The sequence below is a fragment of the Gavia stellata genome, chromosome 14, assembly GCF_030936135.1.
Source record: "Gavia stellata isolate bGavSte3 chromosome 14, bGavSte3.hap2, whole genome shotgun sequence".
NCBI classification, from domain to species: domain Eukaryota; kingdom Metazoa; phylum Chordata; class Aves; order Gaviiformes; family Gaviidae; genus Gavia; species Gavia stellata.
In genome coordinates, this window is record NC_082607.1 from 11,414,658 (window position 1) to 11,438,486 (window position 23,829).

Sequence of the window (23,829 nt, forward strand, 5' to 3'; positions counted from 1 at the left end):
CCCTTTGCTATTTTGACGGTGTTGGAGCTGTGATCTTTCTGGAATATGCAATATAGTTCCTCCCACTATTTGTTTCTTCTGTTTGAAGCCGCGTATTTGCTGCTGGTTGCAAGTTGAGGATTACTGACAGTAATAGTGATAGTACTCAAAGGCATTTGGGTGAGAAGGCAGATGCAAGTTCTTTCTTGTTCAGGCTAGCAGTGGAAGCTCCAACATGCAACAAATGTACAATAAATGACTGCTTGTAGTTGTTCCATGCTATTTTCAAAGTTCCTGCTGTTCATGTGATGAAAGTTTAGAATGAATTGAGTTTTAGGCTGTATCCATTTGATTATCAAACCTACTCTTCACGTGTCAGGAAAAGGATAGGGAAGCCTGTAACAATTCCCCAGTCTGCTTAGGAAGACTGTTTGCTGATCTTTTACAGCATGTATTTTTCTAATGCTCAGTATAAGCTTTCTTTATTGTAGCTCAAGCCTATTAAGTTCTGCTTGTTCTGTCACTGATTAGTGAGGATAATCTGTTCTTGGCTTCTTTAGGAGAATTCTTTACGTATTCTAATCTGGGTACTATGGCTAGTTATATTTCAAAGAACAGCTTTTCTTGTACGTACTACTTTCTGAACCTTTTTTGTGGTGTCCTCTAAATAATGCAATTGCTTGAGGTCTGATTGATCCTGGGTTCAGTGAATTACTACAGTAAACAGTAGCAGTGCAGCCCAGCAATGGGTATCTTGGTTAATTATATAATTTTTGGACCTTTCTTTGTAGTAAACTGCTTAGGCAGTAGACTATGTAAACAAGAAGCGTGCATCTTGGAAGAAGGTGTGTGTACAGAGGTGTGTGTATGAACCTACAAATGACAGAGTGTCTTGTTACTAGGTCTGAGGTTACGATTCCTTTCCACTTGCAGGTACCTCTAAGGACTTGTCCCTTTGTCTGTGGGAAACTGTCTGGCAGTAAGGCAAGACTGTGGGAATTTGGCTAATTTGTACTTACATGGTTGGAATGCAGCCAGTTGTCACTGAGGTCTCAACTCATTGCATCTCCATTTCACTATTGTTTTTCTAGCCTGTGAGCTTCATAATGGCTTCTGACACACCGAGTGTGTCTAGCTGTCATAAGAAATCATTAGCAATATTAAAAACACTTGCTAAAGCTTATCTTTAAAATTACTATCGTTGAATGTGCGTTTCCTAATTTCTTTTTCTTGCTTTGTGCAGGACTTTGTTTCTGGGTAAAGAATGCAGACTATAAAGTGTGTAGTTGTTGGAGATGGCGCTGTGGGAAAAACTTGTCTTCTCATCAGCTATACCACCAATGCCTTCCCAGAAGAGTACATCCCTACTGTGTTTGACAACTACAGTGCCCAAATGACTGTTGATGGCCGGACAGTTAGCCTGAACCTCTGGGACACTGCAGGCCAGGAGGAATATGACCGTCTGCGCACACTCTCGTATCCTCAAACCAATGTATTCGTCATCTGTTTCTCCATCGGTAGCCCCTCTTCCTATGCAAACGTGAGGCACAAATGGCATCCTGAAGTTTCTCACCACTGTCCAAATGTTCCCATTCTTTTAGTGGGCACGAAGAGAGACTTGAGAAATGACCTGGAAACAGTTAAAAAGTTGAAAGAGCAAAGCTTGGCTCCCACTACCCCACAGCAGGGGACTTCGCTGGCTAAACAAATTGGAGCAGTCAAATATTTGGAGTGCTCAGCGTTGAATCAGGAGGGTGTTCGGGAGGTGTTTGCTGAAGCTGTGCGTGCAGTTCTGTATCCTGTGACAAAGAAGAACACAAGAAAGTGTGTCTTATTGTAGTTACCTCGGGTGATGGATGTTCAAAGTTGAATATTGACTAGAATCTTGGAGGGCTCTTTGAGTTAAATTGAAGATTTGCATCTTGCACTAACAGCTCTAAGCAGAAATGGTTTATGCAACGAATATTCTTGTACTTTTATTGCTTCAGGGAAACTGAAACAGAACGTTTTTTTTTTCCGAGAGGTCAAATACCTACTTTATTTTTAAAGTTCCAGTCTCCAGCTTTTCCACGGATCACTTGGCTTCTGTCCTTATTTAGTGGAGGAAAGTAAAAGATGGGACTTCTTTGAAGCCAGACTTCTTTACTGGATAGCCATCAGTTACTAGATTTGCTGAAAAGCACAAATTCTGATAACTTTGCTTTAAGCGTAGCTGCTGCTTTTCCCATCCCTTATTTACTGATTGAATTTGTTTTGCAAACAGAAGTCTGGCTGTCCTGTTGTTTTAATTTGTCAATTTAAAGCTTGAAAACAATTTGTTTACATGCAAAAATGCCTGAAATGTTACTGAGATTCACCTTACAGTGAACTGTGATCGTTTATATGAAGAGTTAGCATCAGGCATGTTTAATGTAATGAGCAAGACCCAGGGAACACCTGCAGTGATTTTATTAATAGAAGCAGGAGCTGATTTCTCCTAATGTAAGGAACTTAGGATAATGATGAATCACTCAAATGAGTGATTTTCATACTTTTGAATTGGAGAGGTAGAAGAGTAGTTTAGATGCAAGTCTTCCATAATCTTCTAAACTGATATTTTATTTCACTCTCCAAAGAGACTTTGCACCCTGAGAATAAAGTTAACACTTAACCTTCTCGGACTGACTGAGGTAGTTGGGACGACACTTCTCAAAACGAGATTTTTTTTTTTTCAGTGCGATTCCTTTGATGAATCCCAGAGACTTGATAGCAGCCTGTTTGCTCTTGAGGAATTCATTGCTTCACTTCTTAATGTTCTTGGGGCCACCACCTGAGATTTTTACAGCAAATTCCTTTGTTGTTCTTCTGGGAGAACACTGACAGAAAATTTGGAGGTTCTATTTACAGGATCCGGGAACCCTCGTTTCTTCCTGGCAACTCACTGATGGTTTCAGTTAAACTTGTAATAGTTAGCCAGTCACTGGATAGGTTTACCTGGGCAGTTTTCTCCTCTCTGCTAGGTGATCAGTTATAAACTTTTTTAACTGAAGTTCTACTTACGTACTTTTTAACTTTCTTTAGCAGCCCTAGTGAGTGGCAGCTGGCTTTTATTTTCAGGATGTGCACTGTTCTTTATGTGTGATTCCGGGACCAGCTGAGGAGTGAGCACATGAAACCTTCCTTAGACTTAACCTTACAGCTTGGTGGTATGAAAGCAGCATGCTTCAAAGATACTTTGTGTGAAACCAATGATGCTGGACTGGGCTTTGTTGTCTGAAGTTGACAGTGCTGTCTTTGTCTGGATGCAGCCTCAATTGGTAATTCAGAACTTGCTTTCTTGTGATTCCCACACATGCAAAACTGCACTGGTGTATACCCTGGTCAGAAAATAAGCCTCATTTTAGCAAGATACAGACAATACATCAACAAGGTTATTAGGGATCTTGTGTTAATTTGACCTTGCTTTATCTGATATGGGCAAAAATACCAGGTGGATAGAAACATTTGTATTTGTGCCCTAATTCCCCTCTTTGAAGAGGATGTGCCTTTCTTCAGCTGGTGTAACTGATGCTAACACTAACTGCAATTTTTGTATATCTGAGGTATGCTCATGCTGGTACTGCTTTAGCAAACTGCAACCCATAGATTATAAACTGCAGTTAATCCAAATACTGGTCTATGTGGGTTAGTGAACCAACACCATGTTCCAACCATTGCCTCATTGCAGGCAACACCAAAACACCCGTTACATATGATGTTTGCAGAAGCCTAGAGACTCTGCATATTTTTTCTTCACCAAGTGCCATTGCCTGGAGTGTCTTTGTGCCTTTTGCACTTGTAGAAGAAGTGCTGTTCCAGATGTGGCTCCTACCCAGTGCCCTGCAGGCTGTGAGGGTGTAGGAGTATTTCAGTGAGGTAACCTCTACTCACCATGTTCTGCCTTTACTTTAGTAGTAGGCCTTTAGTGTGGGCTTGACTTGCAGGCAGCAATTAACTCTGTGCCTTCTAATTCAAGATTATTTTCTGTAGGTAAATTTCAGTAAGTGAGTAAATAGAATTTATCATGTTTAAAATGTATTTATTTAAGCCAGTGCACATGTTTCTTTTGATGCTGGTCAGGCCTAAATCAACTGTCTAGTTACCCCGGTGCAAGCCCATAACCTTTGCTTCATTCAGAGATGTACTTTAAAAAGTTTGTGATGTGTTTGAATTGCTCTTAAATAGACTTTTAATTTCACCAACAGGCACCTCTTTTTTTTTTCTACATATATTTGCAATTTTGTACTGAAGCTACTACTGTTTTAAAAAGTTTTTACTTTTTTACATACTGAAATCTTTTAGTTCTGCATCTTTTGTGGTTATTCCTAACTGGATTACAATAATTTTGTGGAGAAGAAATCCTGTGAGCAAGTATTATTGCACATCCCCCCTCGTTTCTGTAGGCTCACAGAGCAGCCATCCTGGTGTTAACTGGAAGAGAGTACGGTGAGATAAAATTCAACTACTTAATCAATTCAAATTGATTACATTATTGATTACATTATGCTAGAACACTTTATCCCCATCTGGATTACTTAATAAATGGATTGCACAACAGTACTGAGGAGAGTAACATGATAGTGATGAAAATGGGCAGAAAGTGAACTTTGAACACTGTCAAAATCTTTTTACTAACTTTGGAGTACCTCATTATAGTAATTTAGATGCCTTTTATTTCTGTCGCTTTCTGCCAGGAGCAAAAGTCCTGACAGCTGGTTTCCTCCAGCCTCTGCTTTTCATGAGAATGAGCTTCAGGAGCACACAGATCCAAGGAGCTTTTCCATTCAGTGGGCATTCTCTGTAACCTTCCTCCCTTCCCCCCCCCTCCCCCCCCCCCAATTCTTGGTGCATTTTATTGTAAGTAGTCCAGTGCTTCAGTCTACAATCAATTCCATTCCTTTGACATGTTTTTTTTTTCTGTGGGCAGGTAACAAATACAGACTTCATACAATCTCACGGCTGGATTTTGCTATTTTCGGGAGATCAGAAAGGCTGGGTTAAGCCATACGGGTTTCCTGAACTGTTCAAGATTCCTCAGTTTGCTACTGAATAGAAATGCAGTGTATATGTCTTAATTCACAGAACAGACTTTCTATGAAGAGACCGATTTTAATCCTTCAGTTTGTGAATGATTTTCAGAAATACTTCAGTGTTTTTTTTAAATATAGCTGAAGCCATCCACAGGGAGCTGAGCAGTTCAGGAATTCTGTGTCCGAAGGTGTCCTTAGATGTGTAAGTGCTTTCTCCAGTTTACAGCTGTAGCTATTTCTATGAAATTTAAACTAGAAGAGCCTCACCGTGCTTTGTCTCCGAGTTCTAAACCTTGCTCTGTAGAATCCTCGGTGCTGCTTGGGCTGACCCCCGACAAGCGGATGGATCTCACAGGGGTCCTGACCCCCTGGGTGGGCTGCGGGGAGTGCCCGTCAGCAGTGGGAGCCCAAGACTCTCAATGTGGTACTGATACATACACTGGCGACTTGATGTTATACTATAAAAGAATTTGTATTGCAGCTAACAGTTTTAAAGGATTTTTTTTTTTTAAATTATGTGGAATTAAGTTGTAATAAACCTTTCCTCATCTCTCTGGCTCTCGTTTTAACTCACCCTGCTGTTTGTAACGCACCTGTTCTAAACGTAGTTCTTTCCTGTGGAAAGCCAGACCCTGTTTCTTCAATCCAATAAACGATTTTTCGGTGAACGCCGGAGCCTCTGCACTTCCTTTGACATGTTCCCCACAGTATTCTCCTGGAGAAGCTGGTGGCCCGTGGTTTAGACAGGTACACTCTTCGCTGGGTAAAAAACTGGCTGGACGGCTGAGCCCAGAGAGTTGTAGTGAATGGGGTGAAATCCAGCTGGCAGCTGGTCACAAGCGGAGTCCCCCAGGGCTCAGTTTTGGGACCGGTCTTGTTTAATGTCTTTATTGATGATCTGGATGAGGGGATAGAGTGCACCCTCAGCAAGTTTGCAGACGACACCAAGTTGGGAGGGAGTGTTGATCTGCTTGAGGGTAGGAAGGCTCTGCAGAGGGATCTGGACAGGCTGGATCGATGGGCTGAGGCCAACCGGATGAGGTTCAACAGGGCCACATGCCGGGTCCTGCACTTTGGCCACAACAACCCCATGCAACGCTACAGGCTTGGGGACGAGTGGCTGGAAAGCTCCCCTGCAGAAAAGGACCTGGGGGTGTTGGTCAACAGCCGGCTGAATATGAGCCAGCAGTGTGCCCAGGTGGCCAAGAAGGCCAACGGCATCCTGGCCCGTATCAGAAACAGTGTGGGCAGCAGGAGCAGGGAGGTGATCGTGCCCCTGTACTCGGCTCTGGTGAGGCCGCACTTCGAATGCTGTGTTCAGTTTTGGGCCCCTCCCTACAAGAAAGACATTGAGGTGCTGGAGCGTGTCCAGAGAAGGGCGACGAAGCTGGTGAGGGGTCTGGAGCACAAGTCTTGTGAGGAGCTGCTGAGGGAGCTGGGGTTGTTCATTCTGGAGAAGAGGAGGCTGAGGGGAGACCTCATCACTCTCTACAATTACCTGAAAGGGGGTTGCAGAGAGGTGGGTGTTGGTCTCTTCTCCCAAGTGACTAGTGACAGGACTAGAGGAAATGGCCTCAAGTTGCGCCAGGGGAGGTTCAGGCTGGATATTAGGAAAAAGTTCTTTACTGAGAGAGTAGTGAAACATTGGAATAGGCTGCCCAGGGAGGTGGTGGAGTCACTCTCCCTGGAGGTATTCAAGGAGCGTGTGGATGTGGCATTGTGGGATGTAGCTTGATGGGCATGGAGCTGTGTGGTGTTGGGTGGGTTGGTTTTTGGTGTGTTGTGGTTTGTTGTTGTTGTGTGGTGTGGTTTTTTTTGTTTTTGTTTTTTTTTTTTTTTTTGGTTGGACTTGATGATCTTACAGGCCTTTTCCAACCTTAGAGATTCTGTGATTCTGTGATTCTGTGATTCCTTGGGACGTTGCCGGGCGGGGCCGCGCGGGGCCGCTGTTTGCCGGCGCGGGGTGGTGGTGGCGGCGGCGGCGGCGGCGGCGGCGGCTCCTTCAGGTCGTGGCCGCGGTTCCGGTTCCGGGTCGGCGCCGCCGCGATGTCAGACTCGGAGAGCGAGGAGGAGACGGATGGCGGCCGCGCTGAACCCTTTTTGCTGGCCGGATTCCTCTTCGGCAACATCAATGAGGCGGGGCAGCTGGAGGGGGACAGCGTCCTCGACAAGGTAGGGCTGTGTCTCTCGGGGGAGAAGCCGCTGCGGCCCGGCCGGCGGCGCGGGCTGAGGGACGGGAGAGGAACCGGGGTCGCAGCGGGGCGGGCCGGGGAGGCGGTGTTGGTCGGCCAGGCTCCGGGGCAGGACCGAGCAGGCGGTTAGGGGGGCTCGACCTGGCTGAGCCGGCGGAGCCTCCCAGCTGGGACGTGGCTCTGGTCTCTCCAGGAATCCAAGAAGCACCTGGCCGGCTTGGGTGTGCTGGGACTGGGCAACCTGATCACCGAGATCACAGCGAGCGAGGAGGACAGCCCGGAGGCCGATGGAGCCCACCTGGACGAGGAAGGTTAGGCACTGGGGTACCTGCAGTTAAACATCAGTGGGGCTGCAGGATCAGAGTTCTTGCTGGAGAGGAAGCAATGTACCCAGGTCATCTGGGGCTGCAAGGAATATCGTCATGTTATCTGGTCAGAGGTCCTCTGGCAAAGGCCTTGCCTTCTCCTTCTTGCCAGAGTGAATCCCGCGTTATCTCCTGGTCACTTTTGCACTTGTTCTCTTTAATTTTTTGTAAGTTTTTTTTTTACTTGTCTCTTCTCCCTCATAAATAAGTTTATTCCGTGTTTTCCCTTGTGTTACACAAGCCTATTTTGTGCACAGTAATATTATGTCTCTCTTTTATTTCTGAGAGTATTCAACAGTTTCGCTGGTAAGTGAAAGGTGTTCCTTGTGCTAAAGTTGGTTACTTACCATTCTCTAGGGGAAATTCAGAGCTCTCTTAACTTTTGGTTGGAATGAGGGGGAAAATACTCTCATGGGAGATGTTAATCAGATGTTTTTGTTCCTCTAAGAAAAGGAAGCATAGGAAAGGATTCATATGTACGTAATGAGTTTGAAGTTAGTAATATATATTAGAATAAAGTTGTGTGACTAGATTTCTGTTCTTCCTAGGCTGGGTTAAGAGCACGGAAGATGCTGTTGATTATTCAGATATTAATGAAGTGGCAGAAGATGAGAGCCGTAGGTATAAGCAGGCAATGGGGAGCCTGCAGCCGATTCGAAGACCAGGTAAATGGGATTAGCGTTACAGCTCTACCTGTAGAACGTATTTTGGGCTAATGGGCCTTGACAGCCTCTTATATGGGTGCCATTGTGCCTTTTCACTCCTTGCTTCAAGAGCCCAATATAAGTCTTTGTGAAACTGTTCACTGGATGAAGCCACTGCTTGATATCTTCCTTTTTTAAGGAATTGGTTCCTCATTAGAGTTAAACTATACTCCTCCTTTTGCTCTGGGATCCCCTGCAGAGAATACCCAATACCTGCTCATATTTCTTTAACCTGTGTTCTTAGGAGGAGGGTTATGCAGGAAGGCCTGGTGCTTCTTGGAGATACTCAGAAATAGAGATAAGGTTCTGATCCCTTAGAGAGTCACTTCAGTCTTAATATGTCTGTCCTGTTTTACCCTTGAGTTCTTTTTCTGAAATGACTTTCTGCAGAAGGCACTTCGGTTCTTTTGTCAGTCCCAGGGATCTCTGTCTGGTCTAGAACAGATTTTCAAAAACATTCAGCTTTTCCCTTTCAGTAGCTGCTACTGCAAATGCTAAATCTTTGCCTGTTCCTTAAAGCTGCTTTACACTTAACCTTTCTGTTGACATATTGTGGGTAGTGGGATGTAAAGGTGATTTGGGCTTTTTAACCACATTTTTCTTCCTTGTTTAGCAACTTTGTTTGCTCTGCAAAGCATGAATAAGGGAAGGTGATAGCAGAATATAGATATATATATTTTAAGTGCTTCAGTCATCTTTCTGTCAGTTTGCTTTTTTCCCTCCTTCCCACTCTTTCTTAAATTTCAATCTTGCAAATGAGTTTGTGCAGGAAGCCGAACTTTTAAGACTTTTGCATCCAGTTACAAAATGAGAATGGTCTCCTTACTAATGAGAAGACATGGTTTTATCAGGTTGGGACAGGTATGAGATAGTATAAATAGGAAGGGTGCATGGTTCCCTTTTATTGTCTGCTTAATACGCAGTCTTGTCTCCTGACTGGTTAGATGAAGATGACGATGATTACGATGCTGACTGTGAAGATATTGATTCCAAGTTGATGCCACCGCCACCACCCCCTCCAGTACCTGGAAAGAGAGAAGATGAAAAGGATGCAGCTGCCACTGGTGAGTGAGGACTTTCTTCTTCTCTCTGGCGATATGAATGTCTGAAGGAAGCAAACACTGCTGTGTGGCAGTTCATTCTGCGGCAAGCACCACGCGTCATCAAAATTCGGTCTGCAGACTGCATCTGAAGGTGGGTCTTTGTCCTGATATGCAATGTTACAGGATTGTCTGAAATGCAGGGTGAAATGTTATATTTCCAGTGATTGTTAAAATACTGATATTGACAATGAAACTGCTTTTTTATCTCATCCTCTCAGTTGTGGCTGGGAAATTCACCTGGAACACTTAGGATAAAATGAAAGGTTAAACCAGAATGGTACACCTGCAGAAGCTTAATTTTTGCATAACTCGGTATAAACAGTAGATGTGGCATTTTAGGGTTGTACTAGGGGACAGGGAGGAAACCTGTTTGTTTATAAGGTGCTTGTTCTATTGTAGTATCTGAAGATGGAGACGGTATCATTTTGCCCTCCATCATTGCTCCTTCCTCTGCTGCCTCCGACAAGGTGGATTTCAGCAGCAGCTCTGATTCTGAGTCAGAGATGGGACCTCAAGAAGCCAGGCAGGCAGAATCCAAGGAAGGCAAACTCACACTTCCTCTTGCAGGAATCATGCAGCGAGATGCTACCAAACAGTTGCCAAGTGTTACAGAGCTCTTCCCGGAATTTCGACCAGGCAAGGTATTGTAAGAGATATGTGGAAGTGACAGAAACTATATCATGTAAGCCCTCTAAATATGAATTGTATAGTATTAAGGGTATGTAGTAAGTAATTGCATAGATGTTCTTGCTCACCTCAATACTTTCTTTAGTTTCTGTGTGCTGCTGTTTCCAGATTGCTTAATATGTAATGCTTTGCCTGCCATTTGCAGTAGCCTCTTAAAAAGCATCATACACATCAGGGTGTGAAACAATGTTTTGCTGTTCTGTTAGACCATAGCACAGGCCTTTTGTTTTGTGAAAATTGTTTTTCTGAGGTGGTAGAGAATACTTTTGCTAGATGATTAAAAACCATAAAGCTAATCTGTCTGCTTTCTGGCTTTTATGGCAAATATTTGCTCCTCCTTTCGTGCTGTCCTGAACTTGGTGTGCTCTTCTTGAAACAATTTGTGATCTGTATCCTTTACTTAACCCTCTCTCAAAACTGCTCTGAGTATGGATCAGAAATTAGCTCAATAACAAGTTGGTTGAAAGAATGATCGTTTTTTGCACAAAGCAAATTCATTACAATACTTTTCTAAATGCTCCCAAATAGTAAATGTAGTCAATGTATTTGAATAATTATTTTAAAAGTTTTAAAGCTGTCAAGAAGAGAGGAAATGTGGGAGGGGAAAGAGAATAAAAATGGGCTTATAGTTGCCAAACAGATGGTTGTGAGCCAGGATAACTTGGTTTTATGTGCGCCTCCATCACAGCCTTTGTGTAAGAGCTGAGCAATTTGCATAACTAAATATCATGTTTTAATGATTTAGCTAACCTCTGTCTATTAGAAATCTAGGTGAGGCTCTAGCACAGAAGTTAGCCTTCTGGATGCTCTTGTGGCTTTTGCAAATTTGGTGTTTCCTGTGTTACTGTTTTGTGTATTGGTGCGTTCATTTCTTTGGTGCTCAGCATGTAATGTCAGGGACTGGTTCAGTGTTGAATGTGCCCAGTGCGTGCAGAAATCAGTGCAAGCTGTTAATGCTGAGCACTTTTCATAATTAATACATGAGCACTAGAGCTGGCAAAGCCTGAAATCCTGTAGATTTGGCTGTGAGGGTTGGTTTATGTCTGAGAATGTGCATGTTAATGTAGCACTGTTTTTCTTGATGAAACCACTTAAAATAGCACATGGAGAAGCAGACTTTGTGTTTCATTAAACTGTTAGCAGCTTAACTTTGTCCGAGACCTTTGCCCTTGGTGAAGAGTCATTAAAACCAGCCAAAGGGTTCAGATGTAATCTGGGGGAGTTTTGGGAAGAAGGATAACGTGGATGTGGGCAGAGATGGATAGAGTGGTTATAAACATTATTTCCTTTGGGGATCAGCGTAACAGATTAACAGGGAACATTAATAAGACATCTCTTTACAAATCTTTGGTTCTAATCCCTGTTTCCTACATCTGTCAGTTAATTTGGGAATAATGCTTTCCCTCTTTACAAGAGTGCTCTGAAGAAACAATTATCAGTGCTTAAAAAACAGCAGTCGTAATCATAGAAGAAACAGAAGAGAAAGTTTGTCATTGTCATTAGTGCAGGTTTTGGAGGTATGCAGTATGCGTATAGGGGAACTGCATTGTGATTGAAATAAAAATGAGTGTGTTATTTCTGGACCATGGTATTTGTTTTTATCTGGTTGCTTAAGAAATCTCTGCTTTATGTAACTGTCTTCTAGCTTTGTCTCTTTTGCTAGTAATTTTATCAACTCTTCTTCAATCTCCATGTGTCTTTCTGAAGGTTGTGGATTGTTCAGAATGAAAATAATTATTTCCAGGTGGTGTCTTACCACATGCCCAATATGTAAAGGCAATCTTTCTTCCCTCTGAGTTTCTTTGTGTCTGGAATTAAGAATAAATAATTTTGAAAAGGAAGGATCCATCTATTTGATGGATCAGAAACTTTTTTTCAAGTGTAACCAAGAGACTGTTGATTGCGTCAGGTGTTGGGATTATAGTACAGGCCAAGCTTCTGAATTTCAGAGTGCTCTCTTTCATTACTGCTCTAAGGTGAGGGAAAGACAGACAAGCATTCCACAGTGGTTTTTTTTGTCTGACCCTCTTGTTTTTTCCTATTCTAGGTGCTGCGTTTCCTGCGTCTCTTTGGCCCTGGAAAGAATGTTCCATCGGTTTGGCGTAGTGCCCGAAGGAAACGCAAGAAGAAACATCGGGAGTTGGCACAAGAAGTGCAGATACAGGAGGGTGAAGTTGTAGTTGAGAGTGGAATGGAAGGAAAATCTCCTTGGGAATATGAGTTTGCTGCTCCTCCCCCTCCTGAGCAGTGCCTTTCAGATGATGAGGTGGGATATCTGAGACTCAGAGAGGGTCACCAGCTAGCACTGGGGGTAGTAGCAGATCGGACAGCGACTTTTAGAGTAAAGAGCTTTTCCTCCAAAATAAAACTGGAGGACAGGGTTGGCTTATATTGCAGCTGTGCAGAAGCTCTTCTTCAGATACTAGTCAGTGACTTCAGGTGATTGCTTCTTACTGAGAAGGCTGCGTCTGTGGTACAGGATCGATAGGAGAGCTTATCCTCTTTGTATCAAGAAGAAATCTCTGTGTTCTTGGAAGTCTAATTGCAGAACATGCTTAACACAGCTAGTAAGTATGGAAAAGCACTTCTTAGAAATACTTTTCTCCTTCGGGAATAAACTGGGAAACATGGAAGGAAGAAACCTCTTACTGACACTTAGATAGACCATCAGTGTAACCATCTCCTCCTTCGCTGTGCTTCAGATTACCATGATGGCACCTGTGGAATCAAAATTTTCCCAGTCAGCTGGCGATACAGACAAAGTGACAGATACAAAGCCTAAAGTGGCAGAATGGCGCTATGGCCCAGCACAGCTCTGGTATGATATGCTGGGGATCCCTGAAGATGGCAGCGGATTTGATTATGGTTTCAAGCTGAAAGAGAAGAAGAAGGAGCAGGAGGTTAAAGGACACACAGATGAGGGGGTGAGAGGGGAACTGTGAGGGAAGGTGTGGAGATGGCTGTGGCATTGGGGATTGCTGCACAATGAGAGCCTGGTGGTGGGCTGGTGGATGGTTGTGCACCATGCAAAATGAGACTGCTAATTTTCCTCCTTTAGTTTGAAAGTATAAGTTCAATGCAGGTCTAAGCAACTATTCTTTCCTTCCAGGATGCAGGGTTGATGGATGAGAAGGATGATCTGCTAGCTGATGAGCATTTCCTTATGGTGACACAGCTCCAATGGGAAGATGATGTTATCTGGAATGGAGAAGATGTCAAGCACAAAGGGACTAAGACACAGCGGGCAAGTTTGGCAGGCTGGCTGCCATCCAGTATGACTAGAAATGCTACTGCATACAATGCCCAACAAGGTAATCGATGGTCTGGTATGAATTGTACTTGCTGTAGTTGCATTGCATGCTTTCGTCTCAAATACAGAACATAATTCTTCCTGTCAGAGAATGTTTTTGGCAAAATCACAGCTCTGCTCAGAATTCTGAGATTCTTACTTTCTTTCCAAAAACAGTGTAGGTCCCTTCTGTTAAAGAAAATATCAACTCTGACTTGCTTCTCTCCATGTGGAATACCAGATGCTAGACCCATCTACATTAGTATCAAGCAATGCTACTCTTAAGATGTCTCCTGTTTATAGGCCAAAGGAAAAGGAATTTTTTTATATGTTTTCTTTATTGGAAGAATTGCATAAAGGTCTTCTGAAGCTTCTCCTGAACTAATAATGGTATTCTGTTTTTTCTAGATAGGAAGTAACAATTCTTATAAGCCTCAGACTTCTTTTAGACATAGATGCATTTTAAATTTAAATTGCTTGTGTAGAATCAATGTTTATCATCTGTTTGTTATATCTTATCCTGCTTCTACAAGGAAAGACTAATGGGAATGTCAGATCTTTATTGCATACTAGTGTCAATCCTTTACAGCTATGAGTACAAGACACTCTGAGGGGTTGGGTAGGTGAATTTGAGATAGCTTTTTATAACAGTTTTCATTTCAGCACAGTTGTGCCTGAGCTGTCCAGGCCTGGGCTCGCTGTGGTTGAGTCCCATCAAAAGCTACAGTAACATGTTAAGCATGGTTGGTCTGTTCACATGCGTTAGGTCTTATGCCTTCCAGAAGCATTAACTTAAGTGACATAAGTGACACGTGAGCATAAGTGAGTTGGTCTGCCCTGGGAGAAGCTGCCTCCACAGAATGATTCCTTGAGGTCTGCTTGGCCATCCTTTTTTCTATGACAGTTTGACATAAGACAGGAAGCTGCTGGAGGCCAGACTAACTGTTCTGACAATAGCAACTGCCTGCTTGAGGCCTCTCACTTTTATAGGGACCATACAGAAATGCACCTTATGCATCGTCATGCAGCATATGCAAAGCAAGCCAAATGTAACTTTGAAGAGGCTGCAGAATCCAGCAGTAAGCTGTGGGTGAATGTGTTGTAAGTCTTACCTGTACCAATGACACATGACATTCTTTGTGACGCGAGCAGTAGGCCCATCCTGGTACAGGCTGGAAATCACTCTCCATGCAACCCCCAACTTCTGATTTAAGGCCATGCAATGCCCCCTAGCCCTCCCACTCAACTTAACCTTAGTTTTGTTTTCCTTTTCTCTAGGTTTGAACCGCAGTGGCTCTTTGCTTAATCCACCAATTCCACTAGCACAGAAACCAAATGTAGCAGGAGTCCTAGGTATAGCGAAGGGCAAAGAAAAGCAGGCTCCTGAACAGCAAGGTAATGAGGGTGTCAATCTTTGGTCTATGAATAGATGCATGTGACACGTGTTTCTGTATAGACTTGTGTTCTATGTCATAGCAGGGTCCTTTTTTGGCAACAAAGTGTAGATAAAAGGGATACTTGTTTGCTCTAAAACCTGATAGAGGCCCTATTTTATTCTTGGAGGTTCTCTGTGTTTCAATGGAGCAAAATCTCTAAGCATTGGTAAAGCTGAGACTTGGGGCTCTACGTTGTCTCTGCTTCCAAGATGAGTTTTCTTTTTGCCTTTTAGAGGTCCTCCCTCAGAAAGTCCTAAAAGATGGGAAAGGTTGAGAGAGTAAGATATGGGGATGAGCTCTGAAATGGTTTTCTGCCAAGGTAGTGTATAAACTCTTAAGGATTCTACCTTATGATTGTTGCAGTTTCTCTGGATGAAGACAAGCCCTGGTACTCTATTTTCCCAATTGATAATGAAGAGTTAGTATATGGCCGTTGGGAAGACAATATCATCTGGGATGATCAGGCAATGGAAACCTACTTGGATCCCCCTGTTTTAACACTTGATCCAAATGATGAGAACATAATTCTAGGTATGATTATGGCATTCAGAAATTTGACTCAAATGGGAAAAGACAAGTGGAAATGGAAGTAAGGATTTATAGTCACACTGTGACTGGAAATAAATGGACTGGGGCAATACTTATGGTTTTTCTTTGTTCTGGCTTTTGAAGATAATTTGCAAGTACTCAAAGGCCTAAGCAGAAGGCAGCAACGCTAATAACAGTAATGTATATACTTCCAGCTCCAAAGTTAAAAGCAGTAATGGGAGAGTAAGAATTAATGCTCTGGAACTTAAATTTAACATAAGTAATCTGACTTTTGGTGTGTTTTAGAAGTGACTGTCTTAATTTTATTTGTATGCATGTTGATTTGAAGAGAGAAGGTAGAGAAGTAAACCACAAACTAGCCCATGCCATTCTCAGCATGGCTTGTATTTAAAGCCTGAATAAGCAGATTCCTTAAGCCTCTTTCAGGCTGCGGTAATGGCACATGGAAGCAATGACTTTGCATATCTGTCAGCATTTTTGTTGCTGCTACAAACTTAATCAGTATTCCTGGAGTTTGATTTGAATGTAATCCCTGCTTATATTGCTACAAGCTGGTGATATTTTTGTCTTATTTGGACCACTAAAATCACCACTTTCTCTTAAATGCGTGTGTTGGTAATCTTCAAGCAGCCTTATGTAATTTAAGGATAGGCATATCTTGCTACACTTTTATATGGCCTGGATTGCATTTCCTTCCTCAGGAAAGTGGGTCAGTTCTAAGAATTTCTATATGAATTTATTGGAATGTTTTGGTATTATCCAGCAACTTTGAAATTCACTCTTAATTTGACCTTGGTTAAAGACAAAACAGACTCGCAGTATTTTCTTTCCAAGTCTGAAATACACCACAAAATTGCAGATATTTGTACAAATAGTGACAAAGGTGAACCCATTCTTATTTTATATAGAGTGACATGAGATCTGTGTGTGAAGCTGATATAGCATTTACCAAGCCCATGTCACTAGGCCTTGCTTCTCATGTGAAAATCTTACTTGGAGAATCCATGCTTCACAAATTGCTAACTTTTAAAATTCATGCTACTTTCCTGGAACTTTTCAGGAATCCCTTTCGGGTTCAGGTCCATGTTATCTTTGGATTCAGACTCACTTTTGTGTTGTATATATGTGGGGAAGAAAAGGATTATTAATACATGTAACTGGGAAACAGTATTGGCACTCCTGTCGCCTTGACTCTCTTTAGAATAACTTTGGCAGAACAGATGCTATTTCTTGTACTTTCATCGATCAGATTATTAGTAAATTTTGTGTTGAGCAGTGAATACCCCAAGCAATCCTCACAGTCACTCTCCTCACACTCAGATCTACTCACTGCTGAAGAAGGTAAGGTAGAGATTTAAGCATGGAGCTTTTCTCTGTTTCTTGAGCTTGTTTCATATTAACCTGTATGGAGGAAAAGGGGGAGGAGTGTAGAAGGAGGACAGTCACCCCAGAAACTGAACAAAAAGGCTAAAATGTCTGGACCAAGCTGCAGCTCAGTAGGAGGTTTTGGTACTGAAAAGGGAACCCTAGGACAAGTGCCCTACAGTGTGATTGCTTGTGTTTTTAGAAATTCCTGATGAAAAGGAAGAAATGACTTTGAACTCTCCATCCAAGGAGAACAAGAAAGAATCTTCTCTAAAGAAAAGTCGAATCCTGTTGGGAAAAACAGGTGTCATCAAGGAAGAACCCCAGCAGGTCAGCATAAGCTTTGGCACCTTGCAGTTGGGAATGACGTGGAAAGAGTGACAAGTTTTTTTTTGACACATCTCACTCTGTGTTTAAATTGAATTAGAACATGTCTCAGCCAGAGGTGAAGGATCCCTGGAACCTCTCCAATGATGAGTTTTACTACCCCAAACAGCAGGGACTTCGAGGAACCTTTGGAGGCAACATCATTCAGGTAGTCACAGCAGTGTTGGCTATAGAGTGAGAGATTAGATAGATTGTCTTGGTAGGAGGTTTCTAGCTGACAGTGTGATTTAGAATTTGTAAAAAAAACCAGAATTTAGATTACAGTAGGTCAGTTGAGTGTTCATGAGAGAGATTTTTAATGTTGTTTAATTAAAATGATTAGGAAGGAGTTTGAACTAACTTTTCTTGATTGTCCCATCAAACTGAAGTTTAGGTGCTAGGTTTTGCTGTATCATACTTGCGATGCTTTTGTTTGGTGTCTTTTTCTGTAGTACTCTTTCTGAAGTGGTAGTGGGGGGAGTGGTGCAGACAGTCAAGACGTGAGGCTGTACTTCTGCTACTAGTGTGTGCTTTGATCTGGATATCATAAAAATAATTTAGATAATAATGAATTTTAACTACTGCTCACTAGCCATAGGTGAAGAGGTGATACTTTTTTCCTCCTTCATTGTGGTATTCAGTGACCTCTTCTAAAACCTTATATGATTCTGGCCTCTTCTGTAATGGGAAGAATGTATGTCATTCCAAATGCACTTCTCTCCCACTGATAGCGATAATAGCTTTGCATGCTCCTAGTTAATAAAAAAAATCCTCTCATTGGGTACCATTTGAAATAGTAAAATTAAAGTTGTCCCTGTACAGAAAGGAACGATCTTATATATGGACCAAGCACTTTCTGTCAAAAGGCAACATGTATGATGACAAGTGAATTTCAATGCACTAGTACTAGTCCTAGCAGACCTAAAAATATTACTAGGTTCTGTTATATAAAGGTTAGCAGGATATGAGGTTGATCTTGGTTTTGAGATGATACGTGTCATTCTTAACACACATTTTGTTCCTGCGCTAGCACTCTATCCCAGCGGTGGAACTTCGCCAGCCATTCTTTCCCACCCATATGGGTCCTATGAAGCTCCGACAATTTCATCGGCCTCCCCTGAAGAAATACTCTTTTGGTGCCTTGTCCCAACCAGGACCCCATGCTGTGCAACCTCTGCTGAAGCACATAAAAAAGAAAGCTAAGGTACAGTTATTTTTCTCTGTGTCTGATGTCTGCTGTGGCTCCATTTGCACAGCAGATCTGTTTGATGTGCTGTTTGCCTAACACTGTCTTTTCACTGGCACAGATGAGAGAGCAGGAGCGTCAGGCTTCTGGCGGGGGTGAAATGTTTTTCATGCGCACACCACAGGACCTAACTGGCAAGGATGGAGATCTCATCCTTGCTGAATATAGTGAGGAAAATGCCCCTTTAATGATGCAGGTTGGCATGGCAACAAAGATTAAAAATTACTACAAAAGGGTGAGTATGCAGGTTTTGCTGTTGGGCAGTGATTTTCTTCTGCCTCTCACTGAGTGCTAATTGCATCTTCATTGCACGTTGCAGAAACCTGGCAAAGATCCGGGAGCTCCAGACTGTAAATATGGGGAGACTGTTTATTGTCACACTTCTCCGTTCTTGGGCTCTCTGCATCCAGGCCAGTTACTGCAGGTGAGAAAAGCAAGCATAAGAAGATGTTTCTATAAATACACTGTCGACAAAAGGAGGGCTAAGGAGAATCTTCATCCTTTACTGGACGTGGGGGGAAACAGTGACAAAGGATGAGGAAAAAGCTGAGGTGCTAAATGCCGCCTTTGCCTCAGTCTTTAATAGTAAGACCAGTTGTTCTCTAGGTATCCAGCCCCCTGAGCTGGAATATAGGGATGGGGAGCAGAATGAAGCCCCCGCAATCCAAGGGGAAATGGTTAGTGACTTGCTACACCACTTAGACACCCACAAGTCTGTGGGACCGGGTGGGATCCACCCAAGGGTACTGAGGGAGCTGGCAGAAGTGCTCACCAAGACGCTTTCCATCACCTACCAGCAGTCCTGGCTAACCGGGGAGGTCCCAGATGACTGGAGGTTAGCAAATGTGACACCCACCTTCAAGAAGGGCCGGAAGGAGGATCTGGGGAACTACAGGCCTGTCAGCCTGACCTCGGTGCTGGGGAAGATTATGGATCAATGGGCCGAGGCCAGTTGTATGTGGTTCAACAAGGCCAAGTGCTGAGTCCTGCACTTGGATCACAACACCCCCATGCAACGCTACAGGCTTGGGGATGCATGGCTGGAAAGCTGCCCAGCGGAAAAGGACCTGGGCGTGTTGATTGACAGGTGGCTAAATATGAGCCAGCAGTGTGCCCAGGTGGCCAAGAAGGCCAACGGCATCCTGGCTTGTATCAGAAACAGTCTGGCCAGAAGGAGTAGGGAAGTCATCGTGCCCCTGTACTCGATGCTGGTGAGGTTGCACCTCGAATGCTGTGTTCATTTTTGGGCCCCTCCCTACAAGGAGGACATTGCGGTGCTGGAGCGTGTCAAGAGAAGGGCAACGAAGCTGGTGAGGGGTCTGGAGCACAGGTCTGATGAGGAGTGCCTGAGGGAGCTGGGGTTGTTTAGCCTGGAGAAGAGGAGGCTGAGGGGACACCTTATCGCTCTCTACAATTACCTGAAAGGCGGTTGTGGTGAGGTGGGTGTTGGTCTCTTCTCCCATGCAACTAACGATAGAATGAGAGGAAATGGCCTCAAGTTGCGCCAGGGGAGGTTCAGGCTGGATATTAGGAAAAATTTCTTTACTGAGAGAGTGGTCAAGCATTGGAACAGGCTGCCCAGGGAGGTGGTGGAGTCACCATCACTGGAGGTATTAAAAAAAAAAGTGTAGATGTGGCACTTTGGGACATGGTTTAGTGGGCATGCTGGTGTTGGGTTGATGGTTGGACTTGATGCTCTTACAGGTCTTTTTCAGCCTTAATGATTCTGTGATTCTGTGACCATCTGCTTACAACATCCATGATTAAAAATAAATCAATCTCAGTTAATGCTAGCTGCTTTTGCTGCAGAAATAATTCTGTCCATGCTGTACCACAGGAAAAAAGTAAGGTGAAGGTTGATATTGGAGATTCATCACAGAACTGACAATTCTAATTGTTCAATTCTAAGAGGACTTCATAAAACAAGACTTCTGGAAAGCTTGAAGTGAGGACAGGGCTATCTCAGGGAAAGCTTTGCGATGTGGATGAGGGTAGTGTGGGAGAGTAGCAGTGCATGAGGCTTGTGGAAGCCCTATGGGTAGATAAAACCCTTTATAGAAGAGGATGGTCTTTCCAGTTCCAAGCAGTCTAGTGCCTCCTTGGTGCTAGTTTAAACTTTCTTACCTTTAAATGCTGAACTCTGCTGCTCTCTGCTTTTCTGGTTAGGTTCTTACAACATCTTGCTTTCCTGAGCAAAGTCTTCAGTCCTTACTTCTGTTGTCTTCTCCCGTTCCCAGACTCTGTGTATGTCCTGGGCTGGTTTCTGTAGTTACAGTGTTCTTCTGCATGTGTTCTTTCAGTCCCTTATTAAAGTACCTCCTCAAAGGTCAGTACAAAGAGCCCTTCAAACTCTTTCTGCATTTGTTCTAGGTTTTCTTATGCTTTTGTGCTTCATCTTTGGTTATTCTCTGCATAAGCAAGGGGTGTTCTGACCGCACATCTGCATATGTTGTGCTATAAATGATGGTGTACCATTGGAATGACTGGGGTGTTTTTTTAAGATCTTTTTTGTAGATTGAGTTACAGAAAATGTGATCAAAACCTGACTTTCAAACTTTTATTTGTTTCTTTTATTAGGCATTTGAAAACAACCTTTTCCGGGCACCTATCTATTTACATAAGATGCCTGAAACAGATTTCCTGATTATCCGGACACGACAAGGCTATTATGTTCGAGAATTAGTGGATATTTTTGTGGTTGGTCAGGAGTGCCCACTTTATGAAGTACCTGGTCCCAACTCTAAACGTGCTAACACCCACATCAGAGATTTTCTGCAGGTATGTGGTAAGACCGTTTGGGGATCTGAGGGGTCTTTGGAGAAAGCCCGTGGCATAGGCAGAGGCCTCATGTGGACAGCCTTGATTTGAGAAGCTCATTGCCCTACTATGGCTCCCTTTTTTTGGTGTTTGTTGTGAGGTTTGTTTGGTTTTTTTGTTGTTGTTGTGGTGAGGTGAGAGCACTACAAGAGCTGGATGTTAACCATACAGACCATTTTGGTTGTCATTTAACCAATGATTTATAGCATGCTGCTTCTGTTTACTTGCATCCTATCTGATAAGTATATGATAGAGGCTTTTTATTAGCCAAAATAAAAGGTTATAAGATTATATACAAGTGTAGGAAACTGAAGAAATTAGAATGAACTTTGAAGTGGTTATGCTGTATAAAATGACAGTTACATGGGTTTTAAGAGGCAATTAAGGGATCTTATTTCAGTCCTATTAGATAGCACAGAATTAGAGTTGCTTCATAGGTCTTTATTGATTTCCTAGATCTTGAGGCAGTTAAGTTTTGGGACTGTCAGTGACCATTCAAATAAATACCCCCAAATTTAGATTTTGGAGAAAATTTCTGGTAATTTACTGTCAATTTAATTCAAAATTGTAACTCAAGAGGTTTTTGCAGAGCAAGAAAATCCCTGCTATTCCCAGAGTTCAAGTTTCTGTACCAAAGCGTGAACATTTCTAAGGTGATAATACAAAATTTCAAGAGAAATATTTTTTCCACATCTCATTCTCAAAAATAGCTGAACCTGAAGCAGACATGTGGCTTGGAAAACTTTACTAAGTAAATTTATAAGAAACAATGGGTTTTAAGTAGGAAGTCTGAAGTAGTCATTAGAAACAGCATTGTCTATACTGTCTTTGCAGGTTTGTTGTATTCTTTCTTGGACATCACAGATGAGTCTTGTTTTGTAGGTTTTTATTTATCGCCTCTTCTGGAAAAGCAGAGACCGTCCTCGGAGAATTCGCATGGAGGATATCAAGAAGGCCTTTCCCTCACACTCAGAGAGTAGCATCCGAAAGCGGCTAAAGCTTTGTGCTGATTTCAAACGCACAGGTATTTAAAGATATTATGTGGCAGTCAGCCATTCTTTGCTGCTCTTGGAGTTCCAAAACAGATCAGGAGGAGGCAACATCTCCTCCTGATGAACCATTTTTGAAAACACCTATTTGAATAACTGAAATGTAATCTGCTAGTTTGTTGTTCCAGTTTTTATAAATGTGCACTTTCTTTTGGCACAAGTGTCCTTCAGGGTGAGAAATGACTACAGTTTGGACAGTTTTTTAGTAACACTTTGGGCAATGATTTACTCAAAGTAACAATGTGTGACACCAACACATACATGTTCCCTTTCCTCTGTGTATGGCTGTGTTTTTGCAAGCAAATACATGTCAGTAGAAGCTTGTCCCATCTTCATGAGTCTCATAGAGCTCTGAGAGTCTGAGTTCTGATTTTTGTATATGCAGAATCATAAACAGGTGGTAATACAAAGCTTTTTAGGCTAGCCACGGGTAAAGTAGTTTGAGGTGAGGAAGTGAAAGGTGGATTAAATGCTTTTGGAATGTATTTTATACATTTAATGAGCATGAATGTATCAGAGTTTGCTGATATAACAGGCGTTGAGTGGGGGGCGTTGATTTAGAGAAATGCAGAATGAAAAAACCAATCACTTTGAGTGGTTTCATTGTCATGGATTTGTCTCCTTTTGCCAGCATTGCAGCAGGGTACCAAATACTGAAATACATTTAGGATTATGATGGCATCCAACATTTGTGGGAAATTACTCAGTGTTTGATCTGTGCATTTTTCAGGGATGGACTCAAATTGGTGGGTTTTAAAGCCAGATTTCAGATTGCCAACAGAGGAAGAGATCAGAGCAATGGTATCCCCAGAACAGTGCTGTGCTTATTACAGCATGATTGCGGCTGAGCAGCGACTGAAGGTAAATGCTCCTTGTAGGCTATAAGGCAAATTACTGACAAGTAATTCTGTGAAGGGTGAGGGTAGGTAACACATTCTGCCTAAAGCTAATTTTGCTATAAAGTAGGCATATTAGTTCCCTGACTACTGGGCAACTTGCTAAGTTTTCTGCTGTGTAAAAAGGGAATTAAGCTCTTAAAGAGAGAGACATTATATTCTTATTACCTATTATTTAGATACTGAGTTATCTATGCTCAAAGGTAGCAAAGGGAAGGTATGAGAAAGGGCTTATGTTTCTACCTGGAGGTCTACAGCAGAAAGTAACCAGCATGTGGCTGTGAGAGAGACTGGTTATTTTTTTGAAGTTGAGTGCAATATTTAATTATGGAATTTGTCAAAATACTGGGCAGTCTGACATCTGTGATACTGTGCGTCACAGCGAATCTTGCAAGCAACTGTGTGTGGTAGTGTGCTTGTTCAGCATGACAAGTCTCCACAGGAGGTTCATAATACGCTTCTAGTTCTCTCTCCAGTAAACTTTTTCAGACGTTAGGTTCTCATTTTTTCATAATACTTCTCTGCAGGATGCAGGTTACGGGGAGAAATCCTTCTTTGCGCCGGAAGAGGAGAACGAAGAGGATTTCCAAATGAAGATTGATGATGAGGTACTGTCAAAGCGATGCATGAGCGTGCATGCCAATATATAAATCTGCATGGCAGGAGAGAAATGAGGTCTTTATATTTACAGGACATATTTAAAATAGGATTCAGTAGATCAAATGTTCTTGCGACTTT

General features: G+C 42.6%; 2 protein-coding genes across 2 annotated transcripts in view; both read left to right on the forward strand.

Moving 5' to 3' along the window:
• The first annotated feature begins 1,226 nt into the window (after window positions 1-1,226).
• Window positions 1,227-4,808, forward strand: LOC104253328 (rho-related GTP-binding protein RhoG). Its single transcript, XM_059824417.1, has one exon. It carries the CDS (start codon window positions 1,244-1,246, stop codon window positions 1,817-1,819), a length of 576 nt encoding a protein of 191 aa, XP_059680400.1. The 5' UTR covers window positions 1,227-1,243; the 3' UTR covers window positions 1,820-4,808.
• Window positions 4,809-7,073: 2,265 nt separating this feature from the next.
• Window positions 7,074-23,829, forward strand: part of TAF1 (TATA-box binding protein associated factor 1) — a 34,558-nt gene continuing 17,802 nt past the window's right edge. The window contains 18 exon segments of the mRNA XM_059824416.1: window positions 7,074-7,199; window positions 7,413-7,530; window positions 8,133-8,249; window positions 9,233-9,352; window positions 9,791-10,032; window positions 12,126-12,344; window positions 12,781-13,026; window positions 13,209-13,389; window positions 15,143-15,334; window positions 16,920-17,047; window positions 17,145-17,252; window positions 18,114-18,287; window positions 18,391-18,564; window positions 18,649-18,753; window positions 20,907-21,107; window positions 22,029-22,170; window positions 22,926-23,056; window positions 23,619-23,699. Coding sequence (XP_059680399.1) covers window positions 7,074-7,199; window positions 7,413-7,530; window positions 8,133-8,249; window positions 9,233-9,352; window positions 9,791-10,032; window positions 12,126-12,344; window positions 12,781-13,026; window positions 13,209-13,389; window positions 15,143-15,334; window positions 16,920-17,047; window positions 17,145-17,252; window positions 18,114-18,287; window positions 18,391-18,564; window positions 18,649-18,753; window positions 20,907-21,107; window positions 22,029-22,170; window positions 22,926-23,056; window positions 23,619-23,699 — 2,805 coding nt within the window.

Excerpts from the sequence above, each read along its gene's own strand:
- LOC104253328 (XM_059824417.1), top strand. The coding sequence starts at position 1,244 with ATGCAGACTATAAAGTGTGTAGTTGTTGGAGATGGCGCTGTGGGAAAA.